At 38.4% G+C, this 20,702-nt stretch overlaps 1 protein-coding gene across 1 annotated transcript in view; it reads right to left on the reverse strand.

The window, feature by feature from the left end:
• Window positions 1–1,271: 1,271 nt before the first annotated feature.
• NPSR1 (neuropeptide S receptor 1) overlaps window positions 1,272–20,702 on the reverse strand; it is a 77,877-nt gene continuing 58,446 nt past the window's right edge. The window contains exons 3-9 of the mRNA XM_063301948.1: window positions 20,027–20,130; window positions 18,714–18,807; window positions 13,995–14,196; window positions 9,569–9,645; window positions 7,654–7,743; window positions 4,029–4,209; window positions 1,272–1,406 (exon numbers count right to left, since the gene is read on the reverse strand). Coding sequence (XP_063158018.1) covers window positions 1,319–1,406; window positions 4,029–4,209; window positions 7,654–7,743; window positions 9,569–9,645; window positions 13,995–14,196; window positions 18,714–18,807; window positions 20,027–20,130 — 836 coding nt within the window. The 3' untranslated portion in view covers window positions 1,272–1,318. The remainder of the gene's footprint in view (window positions 1,407–4,028; window positions 4,210–7,653; window positions 7,744–9,568; window positions 9,646–13,994; window positions 14,197–18,713; window positions 18,808–20,026; window positions 20,131–20,702) is intronic.

Consider the following 20,702-nt stretch of genomic DNA (forward strand, 5'->3'; position numbering starts at 1 on the left):
ACTAGCATCTAGTAGAGTACCAATAAAGACCTTTGAAAAGATATACAGATGCTGAATCAGAATTATGCAGGCAATAGTTTTCCCTGTGATGGAAAGCAAAAGTTTCCCTATTCTATGGAAGCAAAAGTTGGACTTAGAAGCAGGATAGTAAGAGTGTTAATTCTTGAACTTTAGTGTTGAAGAAGACTCCTGCAAATACCATGGATAGCCAAGAAAGCAAACACATAGATTATTGAACAAATCAACCCAAAGTTCTCATTTGAAACATAAATGACCAGGCTCAGATTATCATCATCTGGATACATTATGCAAAGATCTAGCTCTCTGGAGAAGTCTATAATGTTGGGAAAGGTAGAAGGAAAGAGAAGAGGATGACCAGCAGCAAGATGGACAGAATCATTTACTGTGGTGATGGGTGCACCATTGGGAGACCAGGTTGGGGGCAGATCCTCCTGGAGAAAATCTATCTATGTAGTTGCTGAGTCAACACTGACTTGAAAGCAGATAATCAATCAATTAATATTATAGTATTAATATCCTAAGAAAGATCATATATCTAACTGCATCTTAAATAGGCTGAAAAATTATCATATTCCAACACAGTAAATAGTGTTTACAAAGTAAACTTAACTTTGTTTTGAGAGTCAACTTGTTGTAGAGATTAAAGGTGCTGGGCTACAAGCTGGGACACTCGAGTTCTAGTCTTTTTTTGGGCACAGAAGCCAGCAGTCACTCTTTCTAAGCCCTAACTGGGAAGTTGAAAATCATCCTAGAAGAAGGAACCGGCAAAGCACTTCTGAAAATGTTGCCAAGAAAACTGCATGGACTTGTCATTATAGTCTCCAGGAGTCAAAGACCCATAACCATTTTGTTATAGTGTCTTTACAAATTTTATCTTCTGCAATTAAAAAATATATGGATTTCCCTGAAATATTTATAATTTGATCTACAACTCCAATTAGTGAGTAGCATTCCCAACTGCAGTTAACTTCACACCTCAACGCAACAAAAGATCTTTGTCATATCCCATTCCTGTGGTACAAAGGTTCAGTATATGTCACATGAGGTTTATGATATCAGATAGAAATAGGAAAAGGAAAGTTTTTACATTTGGATAAAAGCTATTTACACTGAAATATGTTGCATATATAATATTACATATCTAATAAATGTGTTGTGAGATGACAGCTGCTGGGTAGAACTTACGTTGGCCACAAGGTGAATTGTTTTTCCCATTTATGCCTCCCCAAATATGTAATTTTGAGGTTCTAGCTTTCTGCCTTTAGAATCCATATGATTTTGTAGTCACATATCATCTCTAAATATATTCTGGTTTGGACACAACCTGCATTTCCAATCCTTCTGTTCTGTCTCTGAAAGTCCCCAAATTACTTGATCTTCTTTGCCTGGAAAAGAATACTGACATTAATGTAGTGCAATGATGGTGGGCTATTGTTACACATACATACATGCAAGTGCACACAATCTCTCTCTCTGTATATATGTATATACACATCTATCTATCTAACCAAAAGTCAGGCTCCATAGATGATTTATTATATAAATTACATTAAATGCTTGAATTGGTTGCCATTTTCTTCTAAACACTTCCTTTCTTGTTTGACACATGTCCTTTGAACATTCTTACGTACAGTAACATTTTCTCTGAAAAAAAAATTATTAAAACATATTGTGATTGGCCTTTCAGGCCTGACTGTTGGTATACCCTGTATACATAGACATAGACAGACAGACAGACAGACAATCTGTGACCAAGCATGTGAGTTTCTTAGCTATATACTCTGGTATGCCAGGCCTTTGACAACTCTTTTTCATTTAGTCGCAAGAAAATGCATTTTTTCCAGCCACTGGTAGACTATAGTACTCCATTACTCGAAAGGTCTCCAGTACAGAGAGGCATCTACATAGGAAGCATCCATCTTTTGCTTTATCTTAGGATAGTGCCTGTCAATTTGACTGTACTTGACATTCTTCTGAATGGCTGAAGAATTCAAAGCAGAACCTAAATCTGAGGACCTTCCCTGTAGGAGTTTTCTAACCTTAATCTTGAAACTATACATTAACAGATGGAACTTAGTGAAATGAGATTTTCACCATTATGATTGTTCATTGTTGCTATTTATATCCTGCCTTTCCTTTAGCATTGAACCACATATGGTTCCCCAGAACCCCAAGAATGTCTAACCAAAATTCTATAGGAAAATTGTGATTTGGGACATACTTTGGGGAGTATGCCCCAAATTTAATGGCTATTTAAGAATTAAATATTTAAATGGCTATTTAAGAATTAAACAGTAAATTATTTATATAATTTATAGCCTGACTGATTCACAATTTCTGAATGAGTGGCTCACATAAAATGAATACATGGGAGGGTGGGAGGGATACTTAGCACATCTGTTTTGGGTATAGAGGCTTCCCATCTCCCCTCAACATTGGAAATAAAAGATTTGAACATTTTGGCTCTGCTCATCACAGTGGCTGAACCCCCAGAGGGCAGTGGAGATTGAAAATAACAGCAGCAGCAGAAGGAACAGTAGCAACAGTGAACTCTACCCCTCAGTGAAAAATAATTATCCAACCTTGCTTTAGGATCATACAGCAGTACATTTGTGTTGGGAGGGACAACCTCCCCTTACTTGATTCTCATGGTTTTAAACTTATAAGGTTGATTGGATTGGCAGAGCTTTTCCACTGTTAAATAGGGTTGTACACCTGGGTATCCTCCTGGTTCCAGCTCAGGTTCTTAACTGTTATACCACATGATCCAAATTTAAGTCTACTGTTTACATTTAGATAGGATCTTATACATACTCAATCCAAAGTGCCAATCAGCAGGCACTGGTGGAGATGGCCTCACATCCAAAGGCCAGAATCAGTGCAGAGGCTTTGATATCATTGTATGAATTGAGAATATCACTAAAGTAGCCATTCCCAGTGGCCTCTGCAGAAATTTAAAAATCACTTCTCATCCAATTCCCAGCCAAAGGCAGCAAGGTCACTGATTTCCAATTTAAAAAAAAAGAATTAGCAGCCAATAATTTGATGTGGAGTGGTAAGTTAAAGAGAAACCTCCATAGTCAGCAGACAGAAGCAATTTTCTGGGAAGCTTCTCTAACTTACTAAGGACTGGGGAACTGCCAGTAATGAAAGGTTTTATGGTTGGAATCATATTCATACTTTCATGGTTTTCATTGAAGTCATCTGAGTAGACATGCATAGCATTGCACTGTAAACCAACTGTATGGACAAAGAGAGAATTATTTTACTAATTCTTAAGTCTAGATGAACCACAGAGGAGGTAAATATTCATAACTATTATTTGCTTTATCTACACTTACATAAATATCACATGAGATAGCTTGTAACCCTAACCCATACAATATAGGAGCTTTGCTCTCCTCCTACCAAAACATAGAGCTTAGATTGGCTTTTCAATGTCCAGTTCCCCCCTATTTTTCAGTGGAGTGTTTTGGGGAATTTTGGAAGTTCTAATGAAAAGGTTGAGGAGCTTATGTGACCTCTGACATGAGACTATATATATAATTGAGATCCCAGGAGATGTTGGATACAGCCCCCACTGAACTCTACTTTTGTATGGAACAGAAAAATAGAAGGTAATTGGGCTGATTTCATCATTTTGATTTTATTGTTTTAAATATAATGCTTTTTCTTTTCCTGATCCAACCTCCTTTTGGAAATATGGCCTCTGGATACCACACAAATGCAAGTATGGTCCTTGCTTCAATTAATGGTGTGTATCAATAGCTCTTCTTATGTTATGTTATGCCTGCTTTTATCAACTGATTATGCAAAGAGTGAAGCTTTGTTCCTTGCCTGATGCTTTCCCAGCTTCCTTTGCCTTTTCTGCTATCGTCTTTTATTAAATGTGTGTGTTGGACAAGTTTTCAACTGGGATAGCTCTGAACTGATGGGTGTAATGTGCAGCCACGCTCTTATTCATTTGCCCACTGAAATGCTGTGAGAAAAAAAACACAAACATTTACCTGAAAGCATGGCAAAGGGTGTCACCGAAAATACAGTAGATGATGGGGTTAACAGCACTGTTTAAAGCTGGCAGGTTTTGAATTATCACTGCTGCATAGAAGCGTTCTTGTGTTTCTGGAAGGATGCTGAAGTTATCCAGGATATCAAAGAGAAAGTAAGGACTCCAGCAGAGCACAAATGCTGGAAGAAATCAATGAGAAAAAGGCTGTATATTACAAGAGCTGCCAACACCATTCTGCTCAGATCTCCCATCAACACCTTCTGTGGCATTAAAGCTGAAAGAAATGGATGTAAATTTTTTTTCAGCCTGAGACATGGCCAGCCCTAATGATTTCAGTGGGTTCTGGTACACCTAACTCAGCATAAGCTCTGGTCCTTATGCTTTAGAACAAGGGTTTGTTTCTAAAAATAAACCAAAAGAGGCAAAATAGATCTTCAATGTCGTCTTTTAGAAGATCACGATTTTTAAACACTGAAAGGACTTTTCTTTCAAAGAACCTCAGAAGCATTCCTGCCTCTGCTGTTGAACTTCTGAGTAACAAATTAAGCTTCCGCTCTTTGAATAACTTACAGGGAGTCCTCGTTTAGCGACTACCTCAGATAGCGACTGTTCACAAATATGATGATATAAATAGGGAAGTTTAAAGAACAAAAGGATTAAGCAGTATATGGATGTGGTGGAAAGAAACGCCCTTGGCTGTTTTCTTGGAAGGGGGCCCTCTCTAGGAATTCTAGGAAAGTGCAGTTTACTGGAGTTCAGAGAGGAGGCGCTCTGTGGTCAGGCCCCCTGCTGTTTGTGGTTTCCTGTTCTCAGATAGTCCAGGTTCCCTGCTGGGCTGTGGCTTTGTCTACTAGCTTGGAAAGTTCACCTTGGAAGGAATCTTTTTGTTATTTGATCATGGAGACCTGTTTGGCTGGGGGACAATGTTTACCTGGATGGGCTCTGCTAATTTCTGGAACCTTCTGTCTTACAAGGTCTCTGATTAAGTCTGAAGGGAATCTTTTGTCTAAACAGTTGGGTGCTCCCTGTTACATTTTAATCTCTCGCATCCTTTTTGTATCGAACCCATTCTATTCGTAATCTTTAACCTTTTCCCTCGCTTGAGTATGGCAGGAAAACAGTGTTTGGGGAAGCCAGTATGGCGGGGAGGGAGACATCTTGATTTCTTCTCACATTATTTTGCAATACACCAAATTAATTAAGTCAAATAACAGATGGCAAATTACAATTATTACTCTTCTGTCCCTTGGAAGTAATGGGTCGTTTCCTTTCCTCAATGAGTTTCCTCAGTGATGGGGAATTGTACATTCCTCTCTTCTGTCCTCCCCTTTTATTTAAACCACAGTTCCTTGATTTACACTTAAAATGGGAAACTTTAATAGCCAACTTTGTTTAAAATTAAGTTTTAAATCAGAAAGAACCCACCTTTTCTTACCTTAAGTCTTTTCCTGCTTCGTGCATAACAGAGGACTGTAATTTTAAGAAACCAGGATCTAAACACCAAAACCAGGTGTGACTGGCAAGAAGAGCAGGGAGCATTAAGACTTGGTGCTCTTTTTATGCCTGAACATTATGTCTGCATCACAAGACCATTACCCACTTCATTTGCCATCATAGATACAATTCTTAGGAAATGGTCAATAGCACCCGATAATCAGAAGTTGTGTTTGATTTGAAGAAACTTCACACAGAGCAGTTCTATTGCATTGCTAGGAGAGCTTTAATGCAGGGACTTCCATCAAACACAATGCCCTGCTGGGCTCATCTTGGCAAAGCAATAGTTCAGAAGGTTTAAAATTCATTATTTTTTCTGCATTTTTTTCTGTGAAAAAAAATCACACACACTGCTTTCAAGCAGTGAAAAGCAATCAAAGGGTCTAAAATTCTGGTTTTCTTCTGGGGTCATGGCAAAGGACTAAGATTCAAAGCTTCTTCCACCATCTTCTTTCTTTTTAGGGCTTTCTTACATTGAGTTTTTCTATGAAAAGAGTTGGCTGTGGAGGCTGGCAGGGACAGGGGATCCAATGACAGATTTTCATCTCCAGATACCCCTCTCCTTTAATAACCACACTGATTTACATTTTAGTCAGAATGAGGAAGAAAATTTGTTGTTGTAAGGTATATTGTGAAGGCACAAATCCAAATGAAGCTGCAGTACCTTGGAGAAAGTATTAGGTACTCCAAATCTTGGACAGGTCAGTGGCGGGCAAGTCAAGAAACAAAAGTTCTGAAGAAGCTCTTTTTCCTTTTCTCTATTTCTTCCTCTCTGCTCAAAGGGCTTTTGTTTGTTGTTTATTCGTTTAGTCACTTCCGACTCTTTGTGACTTCATGGACCAGCCCACGCCAGAGCTTCCTGTCAGTCATCAACACCCCCAGCTCCCCCAGGGACGAATCCATCACCTCTAGAATATCATCCATCCATCTTGCCCTTGGTCGGCCTCTCTTCCTTTTGCCTTCCACTCTCCCTAGCATCAGCATCTTCTCCAGGGTGTCCTGTCTTCTCATTACGTGGCCAAAGTATTTCAGTTTTGCCTTTAATATCATTCCCTCAAGTGAGCAGTCTGGCTTAATTCCTGGAGTATGGACTGGTTTGATCTTCTTGCAGTCCAAGGCACTCTCAGAATTTAGCACATATAATGTGAAAGCAGTAAAAAAAAGGGGGGGGGGTATAAATCAAATAAATATATTGTAAAAAGGCTTGGAAATTTGACTTTAATTAGCTGCTATAAAAATCTGCTGTGAAAAAAAAGATGCACCAGAAGAAAAAAAAGAAGCAATACTCTGCAGACCTCAGGCTGTAAGGGAGTAAGGAAATTCCATAGTGCTTTCAAAATGTCATTCAGATGTTGTAGAGACTGAATTTTCCTATCTTGTCTTGAATAGTTCTATTAAATGATAATGATAAATAATGATAAATGATAAGCCTATAAAACCATAAAATGAAATCATATTATTGATCACTTCCCCCAGCTTTATCTGCTCTTCAGTAACAAGCTTACTTCTATACTACTTTTGAATATGTAGGAAAGCTAAATTCACGTCTAAAGAGAACATGTGGAATGGAAATCAATGTAAGATTGTAGAGAATAGTGTCTTTCTCATCTATAACTATGCCATAAATGCCACTTGTTTTAAGATGATTGAGGGTTCTAATTTTTCAACTGATTGCTCTTGGAAAGGTGCTTTGGTGACAATGCCTCCAAACATTCCATTCAATCTAAGCAATATTGTGCCTGCCACAAAAGCCATGTTTGAGATATCTTGCTATAAATTGTTCCAGGTTGGCTCCAACATGTAAGTATATGTGAAAATGAACCTCTTACACAGGTCGGTGCAATTGTATATCCACATATCCAGCAGGTGGTCTGAAGAGAAGCACTGTACTCAATGATAATATAATTTTCTATGCAAAACAGGATCATACTTGGTTTGGGTTCTGTATGGCTGGACATCTGAAGATGCTATTATTTCATACATTTCAGTTGAATTTTCACTATGGAATTAGGGCTGATATTCACCCTCAGGAGACAGCCATGGCATCAATATAAGTAAAGCCTTTTATTGGCTGCAACCAAAACAAATTATTATCAATGTTTAGTCAACTGGCACATGTTACCACTTACCAAGAATAACTGCGACACTATATTTGATAGCCTTGATTTTTGCTTTTGATATAAGACCTCGGTGGGCGAAGCTTGCACAGAATTTACCATCTGCAGAAAAAAGATCCCCCCCCACCACCACAGAAAAACACATTATAGAGGCATAACTGGAATGGGAAATTATTCCTGACATCTCTACAGTTTAATCAAATTGCAGATCAATACACAGATAAAATTTATTTAGCCCCAAATTTACTGCCTTCTAATCTTAAAAATATTTCTGAGTGAGAAATTGTTGCTGTCATTGTTGAGAAATTCAACAAAATATAAGTTACTGATTTTGATTTTGTAATTGAGTTTCTAAATTGATTGTATCCTGCTCCTGCCCATCTCAAGTGTCCACTATTATGCTGTAGCACAGCTTTGACCAACTATATGCTCCACAGATATGTTAGACTTCAACTCTCAGCCTTTTCATTATTTTTAATAGAAGAGAAGACAAACACTATTAAATATATGGAAATAATTCTATTAATTTAATTGGTTTAATTTTAATGAGAGCAAATTATTATTATTATTTTCTTATCCTGCCTAATTTCTTGGAGTGTGTCTTTTGGTTCAAGAAAAATTGTGTATATCTTTTTAGCATATAATATTTGGTAACATAATTTATGAGTTTTTTTATACTGCAACCAATCAAGACATACCAACAAGTATAGCAATTCTGAATTTTGAAATTAAAAATTCATATTTAAAATCCACAGTTAATTTTTTCTTCATAATTTTTCATTCTAAAAAATAAATGGCAGAAGCTAACTTTTAAATATTTGGATTTTTTTAAAAAAAATGAGTATGACTGAATAGTTATTATAGATTGTCTTATGTAGCTGGAGGGCAGGAGTTATGTGGGTATAGCATAGCAAGGCTTGGCAATCACCACTCATGCTGCTACATTCTGGATTAGCTGTAGCTTCTGAGTGGTCCTCAAAGGCAGCCCCATGTGGAATACATTGCAATAGTCCATCCACAAAGTGACCAAGGCATGAGTGGCCATGAGCAAGACTTTTAATCCAAGAAGATGTACAACTGATGCACAAGTTGAATCTGTGCAAAGGCATTCCTGGCCAGAGCAGGAGCTGAGAGTCCAGGAAGACCTCCAGACTGCACCAGTCTTGAGCAGGGCAGGGCATACCTTATTCGGAACCAAGGATAGAAGCCCCCGGGACTGGGGGGACCCATAGCCACTCAGTTTTGTTAGGTCCGAACCTGAGCCTGGTTCTCCCATGAAGACCCAACATCTGAACAAGACTTAATATTGCTTGGTCAGCCAGGGTTCGGGATGAGCAATTAAGTATCAGCAACATACTGAGGATGCTGATGATGCCTGACCCCAAACCAACAAATAACCTCCGTTAGTGGCCTCATTAGAAGTTGAACAGGAAGGGAGAGAGTGTTGCATCCTGAAGCACCCCACAGATCAGAGGCTTTGGGCTCGACTTCTCTCCTCCAAGCAACGTTAATTGGAACTGGTTGCAGAGAAAGAGAACTATCATAACATTTCCCCCCTCCTCCCTGCAGCCAGTCCAAGAGGATACCATCGTTGAAGTACTGAAAGCTACTGAGAGCAAGGAGGGGCTAGATAGTAGCACTATCCCCATCACAGCTCTCCCATAATTCAATGCCATCTCCACACTATGCCCAGACCTGAAACCTTACTGAAAAGTGTCCAGATAATCAGTTTCCCCCAAGGTTCATTGTAACAGACCACCTTCTCAACAACCTCCCTTAAAAAGGGAAGGATGGAGACTGGATGAAAATTATCCAGGATGTTTGGGTCCAGTTATGATCTCCCCCTACTTTACTGCCTCCTTCAAGACTGGTGAATTAATGACTGGTTTTAATGCCATAAGTGTTAATTCCTCCCCAAATTACTTACCAGAGCAGTTAGATACAATTACAGCATGAGCTTTACTCTTAATCCATATTGTTCGAATCACAATGAAGTAAATAACACTAGAATGGGGACAGAATAGCAAACAAGCAAATTATTAGTTTAGTGTGGGTGAAACTCAAGAGTTGTAGCTATCACTGTGCAATTTCATCAGTACTGTGTGTATTATAGGTTTGATCCCAAGTTCCATCATAGTGAGAGACCCATCAAATAAATGGGAACATATTCTTGATTAATTTAAGACCCACTGATTTCAATCAGTCTATTCCAAATGTACATCTAGGGTCAACCCTTCAAACAGAATGGGCAAAACTTCATTAATGAATCCATTTATACTTTAATAGATTTTTCAATTTCCTACTTGAAGAAAACATGTACACTTGACTTTGTGTGAACACCTCATTAAATCCAATTATATTACTGAATGACTGTGAGTTTAGTTTGATACTGGGAACTTATCATAAGCTCATTATCCTTTTCTAGAATATAATACTATTTGGATTGCTTTTCTCTATATTGTAAAGCTAGAAATAATTATAATTTGCATTTCTTTGCCTTTTGCTTTCTTTTCATATCACAGTGTTGGAATCCTATCATGACATTCTGCCTAAACATGCTTATTTGCCCTTTATATCTTAAAGAAGGTGAATGGTTTGCACTTTGATCGTATGCTGCTTGGGATGGTAGAGCCAGAATCGTTAAGAGTAAGCAGAGCTATGCAATGCCTTTGAAAGAGGTGCTTTGAAATATGCAGGGACATGTATAAAGTATTTATATTATATCTTTTCCCACCTACTTCAAAAGCTGCTTCTGCATGCATTTGCTTGTGTATGAATACACAACCATTTAAATTAACAAAAAATGAAATAAAATGTCTCTGTATAAACTCAAATTGGAGATATCCAGAAACATCTTCTGAAGGAGCTGCATGAGCCTGGACAAAGACCTGGCTGATTTAACTGGACGAGAGCAAATATTTGTATGCATCCTCATGTACTCAGAAGTAGCTTTTTCGAAGGACTTACATGGCCCTAGCCCTTGAATCTCCATAGCTGTAATGACTGTATTACTTAGCTTGCCATTAAATTCGATTCATATATGTTCAAGTAGAAATCTCTTTAATGGAGTGTAGCATATGATACAGAGAAAAAGTTGCGAATGAAAGTTCCCGTGCTTTCCCCAAGTTAAAGAGTCCAATGAGTCCAAACCCCTCCCTTCCTCAGGCATGCAGCCCCCGTGCCAGTCAGTTCAGTTCCCTGCAGATGTCTTCAACGGCTCGGCAGCTTGACCTTGGATAGCAGAGATAGCCCAAACAGGATGCTTTCACACTCCTGGCATGTTCCCCCTCCCAATTCCACTGACCCGCAAGTCCTAACACGTGTTAATTCCACTCATGCATTCGAGTCCAATCAGACATTCTGGGAATGTTTGATCGGGGAGCATGACAATAGCTTTTTTTCCCACATACTATATATGCTAACCTTTAGCCAAAAAAATCTGAAAGCTGGACACCATAAACTAAAAATAAAATTGAAAAGTGATACATACAGACCTAGCATTTGATTACCAACATTTTGAGTGATTTGTTCAAAAGCTAATAATCTTCTACAGTAGTCAGAGCTTTTACTATTTTTTACTAGGCATGTACTATTTATATATTCATTTGATTTGAGCTTGCCAAATTTGTATTTGGATTTGACACAAAGAGATCTCTAAAGAAGAATCATTTCAGATGAATTATATCAAGGCTGTATTTGGCAAAGATTTTGCAAGCATAAATAGAAGAAAGAGATCTGTTACTGCACATAATGTAGCATCATAATCTTGTTGGGCATAAAAGCAGAATGTTGCTGGGCACAAAGACAGGATATAAGTAGAACAACACCATATTTTGCAACAATATATGAATGAAATACCCCATGAAAATTAGCTATACAGTTCAACCTTAGTAGAACAGATTAGAGATTCATACATCACAACAAAGAATCAAAGATTTGGAAGGGGCCAATTCTTTTCTTGGTGCAAGAATCCATTTTAAAACATCCCTGACAGATGGCTGGCTAGCTTCTGCTTAAATACATCCAGTCAAGTGGAGCCAAAGCATGGCAAGCTAGATGTGAATTTAAACTGAATTGTAAGTAGCCTGGAGAAGAAATCCCCTGTAAGAATCTCAGAGAAAGATTTGTCCAAGGTAGAAAGAGTGAGTGTTGCTTTAATCCAGTCAACTATTCCACCATGAATGAAAAATCAGAACGAATTTTGGTTCATAAACTTTGAGTAATGTACATAAAATTAGTTTGATGTGGCATATAGTATGATAGTAGTTTCCAGTCGTTGTTTCTATTAGTCATAGGAGTGCAACCATCATCGATTTTCTGCAAGTTGCTACTCTTTTTTGAAAAGCAGTTAATCCAACTATTTTGACTGTGTTCTGGACTTTGTTAAATAATTTTATTTTTCTCTGTAATTATTGCTATGCTATGGTAAATAGAGATGAAATATGAAAGCAGTCAAAGAGATGGATGCATGTTTACAATACAACCTGTGAAATATATGAGATTAGGTTAATTGTGACTCCTCAGTGGTTCCAAGCATCTACTCTTAGTATGATTAAGCCTGGATCCAACACCATGATTGTACACACAATACTTCTAGCAAAATTCAACAAATTTAACATGAAATTGGAAATAATATCAGATAAAATTGTTCTTTATAAGGCTTATGTCCAGTTCCATCTGTCATAATCTAATGACTCCCTAGTTATGGCTTAGTCATTTCATAGCTGTTTGCTTTTTAAACAGCATGAAATTATGCTTCTAAATGGAACATATGAGTGATGGGATAATACAGAGTCAGGGAGATGTATTTATTTATTCATTTATTTATTTGTTTAATTTTTGTCCTGCCTTTATTATTTTTATAAATAACTCAGGGTGGTGGAAATACCTAGTACTCCTTCCTCCTCCTATTTTCCCTATAACAACAACCCTGTGAGGTGATTGGGCTGAGAGAGAGTGACTGGCCCAAGGTCACCCAGCCGACTTCCATGCCTAAGGTGGGACTAGAACTCACAGACTCCTGGTTTCTAGCCCAGCACCTTAACCACTAGAGCAAACTGGCTATATGCACATAGCCTTTAAGAATTCCTTTTAATGAACCTCTAAATCCCTGATGAAAGTAGATTAGAAGATGGTACATAGTTGCACAATGCTTGTTCAAAATAACTATTCAAGGCAAGGTTAATATCTTTTTATGAGGTACTAATTTCCAAATAAATACATGGAAGTAAAAGTAGTCATAGTAAGATCTAATCCAATAATGGCTGCACTAAATCTACAGCTATAGCAGACTCCTAGGAACATGATGTAGTGAAGATTTTAAGGAGTGGCTCTTAAGAAGAAGAAATGGCAGAAATTAGCCAGGAGGAAAAAACTAATAGAAGAAATTGCTGCCTTCATGCTGGAAGTCTCAAACTTTGCAGTACTGTGAAACAGCAAAATGATAAATTGAATTTTGCTACTTCTCCTCTCTGAATAAAACTAATGACTTCACTAGGGTTTGGGAAGAAAGAAATATACTACTTGCTTACTGTACCATATAAATCAATGGTAGAGCCTTAGAGGTTTATAGAAGGAAGGAAGGAAGGAAGGAAGGAAGGAAGGAAGGAAGGAAGGAAGGAAGGAAGGAAGGAAGGAAGGAAGGAAGGAAGGAAGGAAGGAAGGAAGGAAGGAAGGAAGGAAGGAAGGAAGGAAGGAAGGAAGGAAGGAAGGAAGGAAGGAAGGAAGGAAGGAAGGAAGGAAGGAAGGAAGGAAGGAAGGAAGGAAGGAAGGACCATATTTCCTGAAACTGGAGTTTCATTTGAAGATAGGCACTCTCATCCACTAGGTAGGAGAAAAGAAAAATGTGTTTCCTTGCCTTAAAATGCTGCAGCTTGGAGAACACTGTACAACTGTAAGTTGTTTTTGGTGCCCTCTCTCCCAGCACAGCTGCACTGAGATAAAATCATACCCCAATCTACTTTCAGCCCATATTTGCTTTGCATGTACAGTATTCATTTCCCAATCTATTCTCTGTTTGCATTAATCTCTCTACATGCATCTTCTAATCCATGCAAAAATTCACATGGGCACTTATGTCTTTTGGCCAAAATTCTCCTTTGATCTCTTTCAAGTTTTCTGCAGGACTGTGTTAACAAACTTGTCAGAAAAAAAATCCACAAGCACCAATATTAAAATCCACAAGTACCAATATTTGTATACTGTATATCAACAAGAGGGAGTAAATATGGGCACTATTAATTCTTTTCTCATAAAGATTGATCCTCTATTAAACTAAATGTAGATCTCCCATGGATGGATGAAAGCTGTGCCTCGAGTAGGGTGTGTGTGTGTTACCTGCATATCAGTCCTACCTGATAATAATCAGAGGAATAAAATACACCAGGAAGGCAACTGTGGTCATGTAAGGTATCCAGTAAGAGTCGTCTGGCCAGGCAGCCCAACACTGTACTTCTCCATTGGATAGTTGACGTTTCCCAAAGATGATGAGAGTGGGAATTGAAAACAAGAAAGAGAGGCCCCAGGCAATGACAATGAGAATTTTTGCCTGCCTTTCTGTTTATGGGGGGAAAAAAATTCATTAATTTTCAGAGTAAACAAAATATCAGTAGAAGAGTTCTCCACAGAAATGTAGTTGGCTGAGTTCAGTGAAACAAACATAGGTTAGTTGTGCTTAATATAACTGTTAAGTAAGTTAATTAAAGCAATAACTTTAATAACTTTTGTTTACTAAGCATCTTATTGTAAAAGAGGAAGGATAATTAAGAAGCTGTCGCATTATACTTTCAGTGAGCTGTCTTTCTTTCATTTGAGAAGTCAGTCAAAATTGCTGTGATTCATTCCAGTCCACCTGAGAAGCTCAGCTAATACACAAAGAAATAAAGCAGAAGAAAACACATCCAAGTGCCTTTGATTTTATAGAGAAGAATCCCTAAGTCACTGTCAGCATTTAAATATGGTTTGCAACCAAGAGGTCACTGATTCCATCTGCAAGACCTTCAGTTAAAATAGTGCAGATAGAAACGCTGGTGGAGGCCTCCTATTAAGTCTAGAGTTAGCAGGAGGCTTTCTTAGGCAAAAGCTGGGAACTAGCAGGACCACTGCTGCTGCCATCTTTGGAGAATAATATCAAGCCAAGCTGCCTGCTGTCAAGAAGCATGCAAAATTCTTCAGTGAATGAAAATGCTGTCCTTGACATTCCTTTTCACTGTCCCCAACATACCAGCTCTCTGAAATAACGCACATGGGAAGGAATTAAAGGAATTATATTGAGAGAGAATTAAAATGGCATTGGATCTGCTTACTCAATGAAGCTGCTCAGATTGGCTTTCAACAGGGTACAACATAATCAAAAACACAAAAGCTAAACAAATCCTGTAAAGCTTAGTGTAATGCCCTCCCATTTATCAGACTTTGGATGCAGTGGACAAAGATTGGTGTCCAGACAGGTCTCTGCAATAACAGACTAAGTCCATTGAATTCCAAACAATCTGGAGAATTCACTTAAATTTGTATTATTTCTGTCAATGTTATACAATTTATGTACTGATGCAAGTATACAAATGTACACTGTATGTCATTTACACCATGCTATGTCATTTGCATAATAAATGATGTAAAGTGACATTGTTGTTGTTTATTCATTTAGTCGCTTCCGACTCTTCGTGACTTCATGGACCAGCCCATGCCAGAGCTTCCTGTCGGTCGTCAACACCCCCAGCTCCCCCAGGGACGAGTCCGTCACCTCTAGAATATCATCCATCCACCTTGCCCTTGGTCGGCCCCTCTTCCTTTTGCCCTCCACTCTCCCTAGCATCAGCACCTTCTCCAGGGTGTCCTGTCTTCTCATGATGTGGCCAAAGTATTTCAGTTTTGCCTTTCATATCATTCCCTCAAGTGAGCAGTCTGGCTTTATTTCCTGGAGGATGGACTGGTTGGATCTTCTTGCAGTCCAAGGCACTCTCAGAATTTTCCTCCAACACCACAGTTCAAAAGCATCAATCTTCCTTCTCTCAGCCTTCCTTATGGTCCAGCTCTCGCAGCCATATGTTACTACGGGGAACACCATTGCTTTAACTATGTGGACCTTTGTTGTCAGTGTGATCCCTCTGCTCTTAACTATTTTATCGAGATTTGTCATTGCTCTTCTCCCAAGGATTAAGCGTTTTCTGATTTCCTGACTGCAGTCAGCATCTGCAGTAATCTTCGCACCTAGAAATACAAAGTCTTTCACTGCTTCTGCATTTTCTCCCTCTATTTGCCAGTTATCAATCAAGCTGGTTGCCATAATCTTGGTTTTTTTGAGGTTTAGCTGCAAGCCAGCTTTTGCACTTCCTTCTTTCACCTTCATCATAAGGCTCCTCAGTTCCTCTTCTCTTTCAGCCATCAAAGTGGTATCATCTGCATATCTGAGATTGTTAATGTTTCTTCCAGCGATTTTAACTCCAGCCTTGGATTCCTCAAGCCCAGCATGTCGCATGATGTGTTCTGCGTACAAGTTGAATAGGTAGGGTGAGAGTATACAGCCCTGCCGTACTCCTTTCCCAATCTTAAACCAGTCTGTTGTTCCATGGTCTGTTCTTACTGTTGCTACTTGGTCATTATACAGATTCTTCAGGAGGCATACAAGATGACTTGGTATCCCCATACCACTAAAGATTTAGCAGACATTCCAGAGGAATGGAAGCTGCATGGAGGTTTCATTGGAAATAAATAAGTGTATGGAGGATTGTGGATGTAGATTTTTATGGGGCCCTTAGAAACTTGTTTGTCTTGCTATTCATAAAAAATAAGAGCTGTGTTGGTTCTGGCCTAAAGCCCCTCTAGTCCAGCATTGTTTTGTCTAGCATTGTGGTCATCTGGGAAAGTCAGAAATATAGATAGGAGTTGACAATCTACCTCTACTTTCCTTACACATGACTTACCCAGTTGTCAGTGTTGCAAAGTATCTGCCCATGATTCAAAAGGTAGTAGCTACTGATGACTGTTCCTATATGAATTTGTCTATCCTTTTTTTAAAACTATGTCTATTGGTGACTGCTTCCACATCTGGGGGCAACACATTTCATACTGTTGAAAGCCATGCAGGAAAGTTGCACATAGCAAATAAATGGATGAGTCGTTTTTTATTTCCCTGCCCAGGGATGAGGCTCAGCAACTGGGATACTGCACAGAATCAGTGAAAAGCAAATTAGATCTTGTTTACAGGTAGTCCTCATTTAGCAACCACAATTGGGACTGGCAACTTGGTCACTTAGCAAAGTGGTTGCTAAGTAAAAATCATGTGACCATGACTGCGCTTACAATTTTACTTCAGCTTTCCTTTGATTTACAGTGTCAGAAGGATACAACCCCAAACAGCCAGATGAGCCCAAACAGTGGGGAAGGTTTCTGGAACTTGACTCACAAGGAAGCCTGGTAAAAGGGCAACTCTTATTGCCCTTTTCTCCAATCCCCTGCCCTTTGGAATGCTCACCCCAGCACTGGGATAATTAGCAAGAAAGAAATTGATGTTTGTATTTACATTCATTGGAGAGGAAGGGATTACAAGAGAGGAAGCAGGCATACAAAGGGCAATACACAACAAAAAGAATGCATTAGTGCTGGCTGTTTTCCTAGCATGCTCATGGCTATTCATTGTGAAACTGATTAGAGTCTTGTCAGTCAGGCAGCAGCACAAGTCAGCTCTAGGGTTATAATCAATTAATTAAGGTCACAGAACTGAGCTTCTGGTTAGCACTTTTTAGGGATGCCCTGCATTGCAGAGAAAAACAGCTCAGGGAGATAGCTTGTTTAGGCAATTTTTTCACTCTGAGAGGGAGGGGAAGAAAAAAAATGTTCATGCATAGGACAGTGCATACTACCTTATTGTAACGGTGAACATGTGACTGAGAGAGACACTGCGAAGGTCTTAAATGTGGGCATTGGTCACAAAGTTATGTTTTCATCACCATCGTAACTGCAAACAGTTGCAATCTGAGACGGTTGCTAAATGAGGACTCCCTGTATTTGCAGTTAGCAATCATAGTTAGATCTTAGACTTAAAAAAAAAAGTGTGTCTCCGTTATCCACAGTTATGATCATGATGATGTTGGGAGGGGAAAGTTAAACCTTCCTTTTCAAACCAACATTCCCACAAAAATCAAAAGGAAGAAAATCGGCACTTGAAACTTTTTTTAGGCTTGTGAGATCAATCTGGTTTCCCTGTGCATTGCGTTGTTACATCTCGTGCAAAACAGCTCTGGATACTAAGTATGCAGTAAAAGCAACATCCTGCTTTAGCCCCAAGTGAATGAGACACCTTTTTATTCCCTGCTGAATGTTTCAACATCAGGGATATTGGGAAGAAAATAAAAAGAGAGCTCACTTGTTCAGTACAGCTATTCCGCACCTCTTAACCTAGACAGCAAGGTTAGTAATAAAAGTTGTAAGGTTAGGGTTGTAAGATGTTAGTACTATCCCCCTATGCAGGAAGTACTTAAAAATAGCTTTTTCAGTTCGGTAAGAAAGGATACATTTAGCTTGATGGTGAAGGCTGTTCATAATGTTACATGCTTTGGCCCTTTACATTTTCTTTTAAATCACATGGATGACAGTGCAAAAGAAAGAGAGAAAGAGAGAAAGAGAAAGAAAAGTTGCCAGAAGTAAATGTATGCTTAGTAAAATAGAAGTTGGGCAGAAAGGCTATTCATAAAACAGCAAGCCGATCTTTCTGCCCAATGGAGAAGTAAAGTTGTATGTAAAAGATATTTTGGTAATTTCTACAGAACGAAATAGCTCCTGAGAGGAAATAGAGCTTCTCAGTCTAGGATGTGGGAATTGGACATCTCTGAATTAGTCTCCTAGATTGAATGAGGTTTGTTTTGTTTTGTTTTGTTTAAAACTGATTTCTGTCTCAAATCAACAAGAAACCACATCATTAATTTTCATGCAAATGTGGTAAAAGGAGATTACACAAACCACAGAAAAGGGGCTTGAGTCCCAATGTAATAGTGGGACTTGGAGGAGACCAACCCTGAGCTTCTTAAAGGGGAGGGGAAAACAGTGGGAGAACAACTGCCGAAATCTCTTACCTCCTTGAAAGAATTTCATTGGATAGACAATGGCATGATATCTGTCTATGCTTAGTGATACTAAAACATAGGTTGAGGCATACAAAAGTACAACCTAAAATAGAAAGAAAGAAGAAATCACTGGTTACGGGGATATCTGGAAGTTCTTTTCTTTTATGCATAAAACCATACTTATTGGGAATAGGGCCAACTGAATTCAATGCTCACTTATTGACACAAATGTATATAGATAAACATGCTTTCACAGCCACAGAGCAATTGGAGTCTCTGTTTAGACATCAGACTGATTATGCTGAACAGATCTTTCCCTCAGGTATGCATATGCTTTAGGCATCTCCAGTCTGGTGCCACCCAGATATGCTGAGGCTCTTACTCCCAGAATTTCTTACCAAGATTGCCAATAGACACAATTGGCTAGGATTTCTGGGAATTGTAATACCAAAATATTTGGACTGAATCAAGTTGAGCAAAGTTCCCATTTGGAAAGTTTGTTATCAGAAATGAACCTCAAGTTGCTACACAGCCAAAACTATAATATTAGGAAGAGGCCATACATAGTTTATTCACATATTAGATATCAGCTATTATTATGGTGGCCACTTGGGGGTTAGCAGATTATCTCTAAATTGTATCTACAATACTGTATATGCTTAAAATGGAAAATCTCACTTCTGTTGCCATATAACAAAATATACGATTCTGCACTGCAGACCAATACCTTGATAGAAATATTTATGACTGGAGAACAAGAGTGTAACAATAAGTGTGGATAGTGTCAGATTTATACAAGGCGACTTAGGGCTGAAATCTCTGCAAATCTATGGAAGTTCACTGGTGTCATTGTGGCTTCCTCTATTTCTCAGATAAATGTATTTTTTCAACATCGTTATGAAGCTAAAATGCAGCAATCACTGATGGACTTAGTTTTAAGAATCCATACACTCTGTTTTCAGTTATTTGGATTACCCCAAATCAACTTTAGGAAAAAATTCTTTTTAAAATGGTAAGTAGTTTGTGTTTAATATAAATACAGGAAATGGCATAGAATTTCTCTTCTTGTTTCAGGTTTCTGCACAAACATAACAAAAGAGGAACTATCAGTGAACATCAGCTTATAGAATTCAGTTCTGCAACGTAGAACATTTCTATTTAAAAGGTTACATTATTTTCTGATACAATGCTACACGCTTTGCTGGGTACGGCATTTTCTTCTACTTCTTATCTCTCCCCTGTCCCAATGATAGTTTCTTCACAATAGACAAAGCAGCACTTTATGACACTTAGAGAGATATTCAGCTGTTCTTGCACTGTACCTGCAAATACCGAACAATTCGGCAAACAAGATCAGGGGCCATGAAATCTCCAGTGAAGCGCCAAATTATATCAGTCATTATATTTATAAGGCCTGTAAAACAATCTGTTCAAAACATTAAAAATATGATTAGAGAGGAATACAAATATTTGAGAGTGCTGTACTATCATAACCACTAATTCTATTCTTCCCATTTTGCAAGTAGTGCTCAAATTCTGGGGTTGTTAAGGCTCTTTAATTTCTCTTACATTCGGATTTAGGAGGATACATCTGGAAGATTTTTTTACCTGCACTATATATATGCCCTGTTCCCATTGAACAAGGTAGGACTTACTTCTGAGTAGATATGCACTGGTTTGTACTGTTAAGCTCTGAAACAGCAGCCAAAAAGAAGAAATGGATTTGACTCCCCTCCAAAAAAACACAAAACAAAATACCACACGTGCTAATTTATATCTTTACGTTAAACCAATTAGCTGAAAACACCGAGTAGTAAGGATTTTGATCCACAAATACCAGGTGTTCTAAGTGAACTTGAAATAAAGGACATGCTGATCCATAAAGACTTAACCAGTGAAAGGCATGCTGTCCTATCTCCTAATAATGATGCTGTGTTAAACTGGGGAAATAAGGGTCTACCATGCCTGGAAGAGGAGAAGCAATGAAAGGAAAGAAGA

Source organism: Candoia aspera, chromosome 4, assembly GCF_035149785.1.
Source record: "Candoia aspera isolate rCanAsp1 chromosome 4, rCanAsp1.hap2, whole genome shotgun sequence".
NCBI classification, from domain to species: Eukaryota; Metazoa; Chordata; class Lepidosauria; order Squamata; family Boidae; genus Candoia; species Candoia aspera.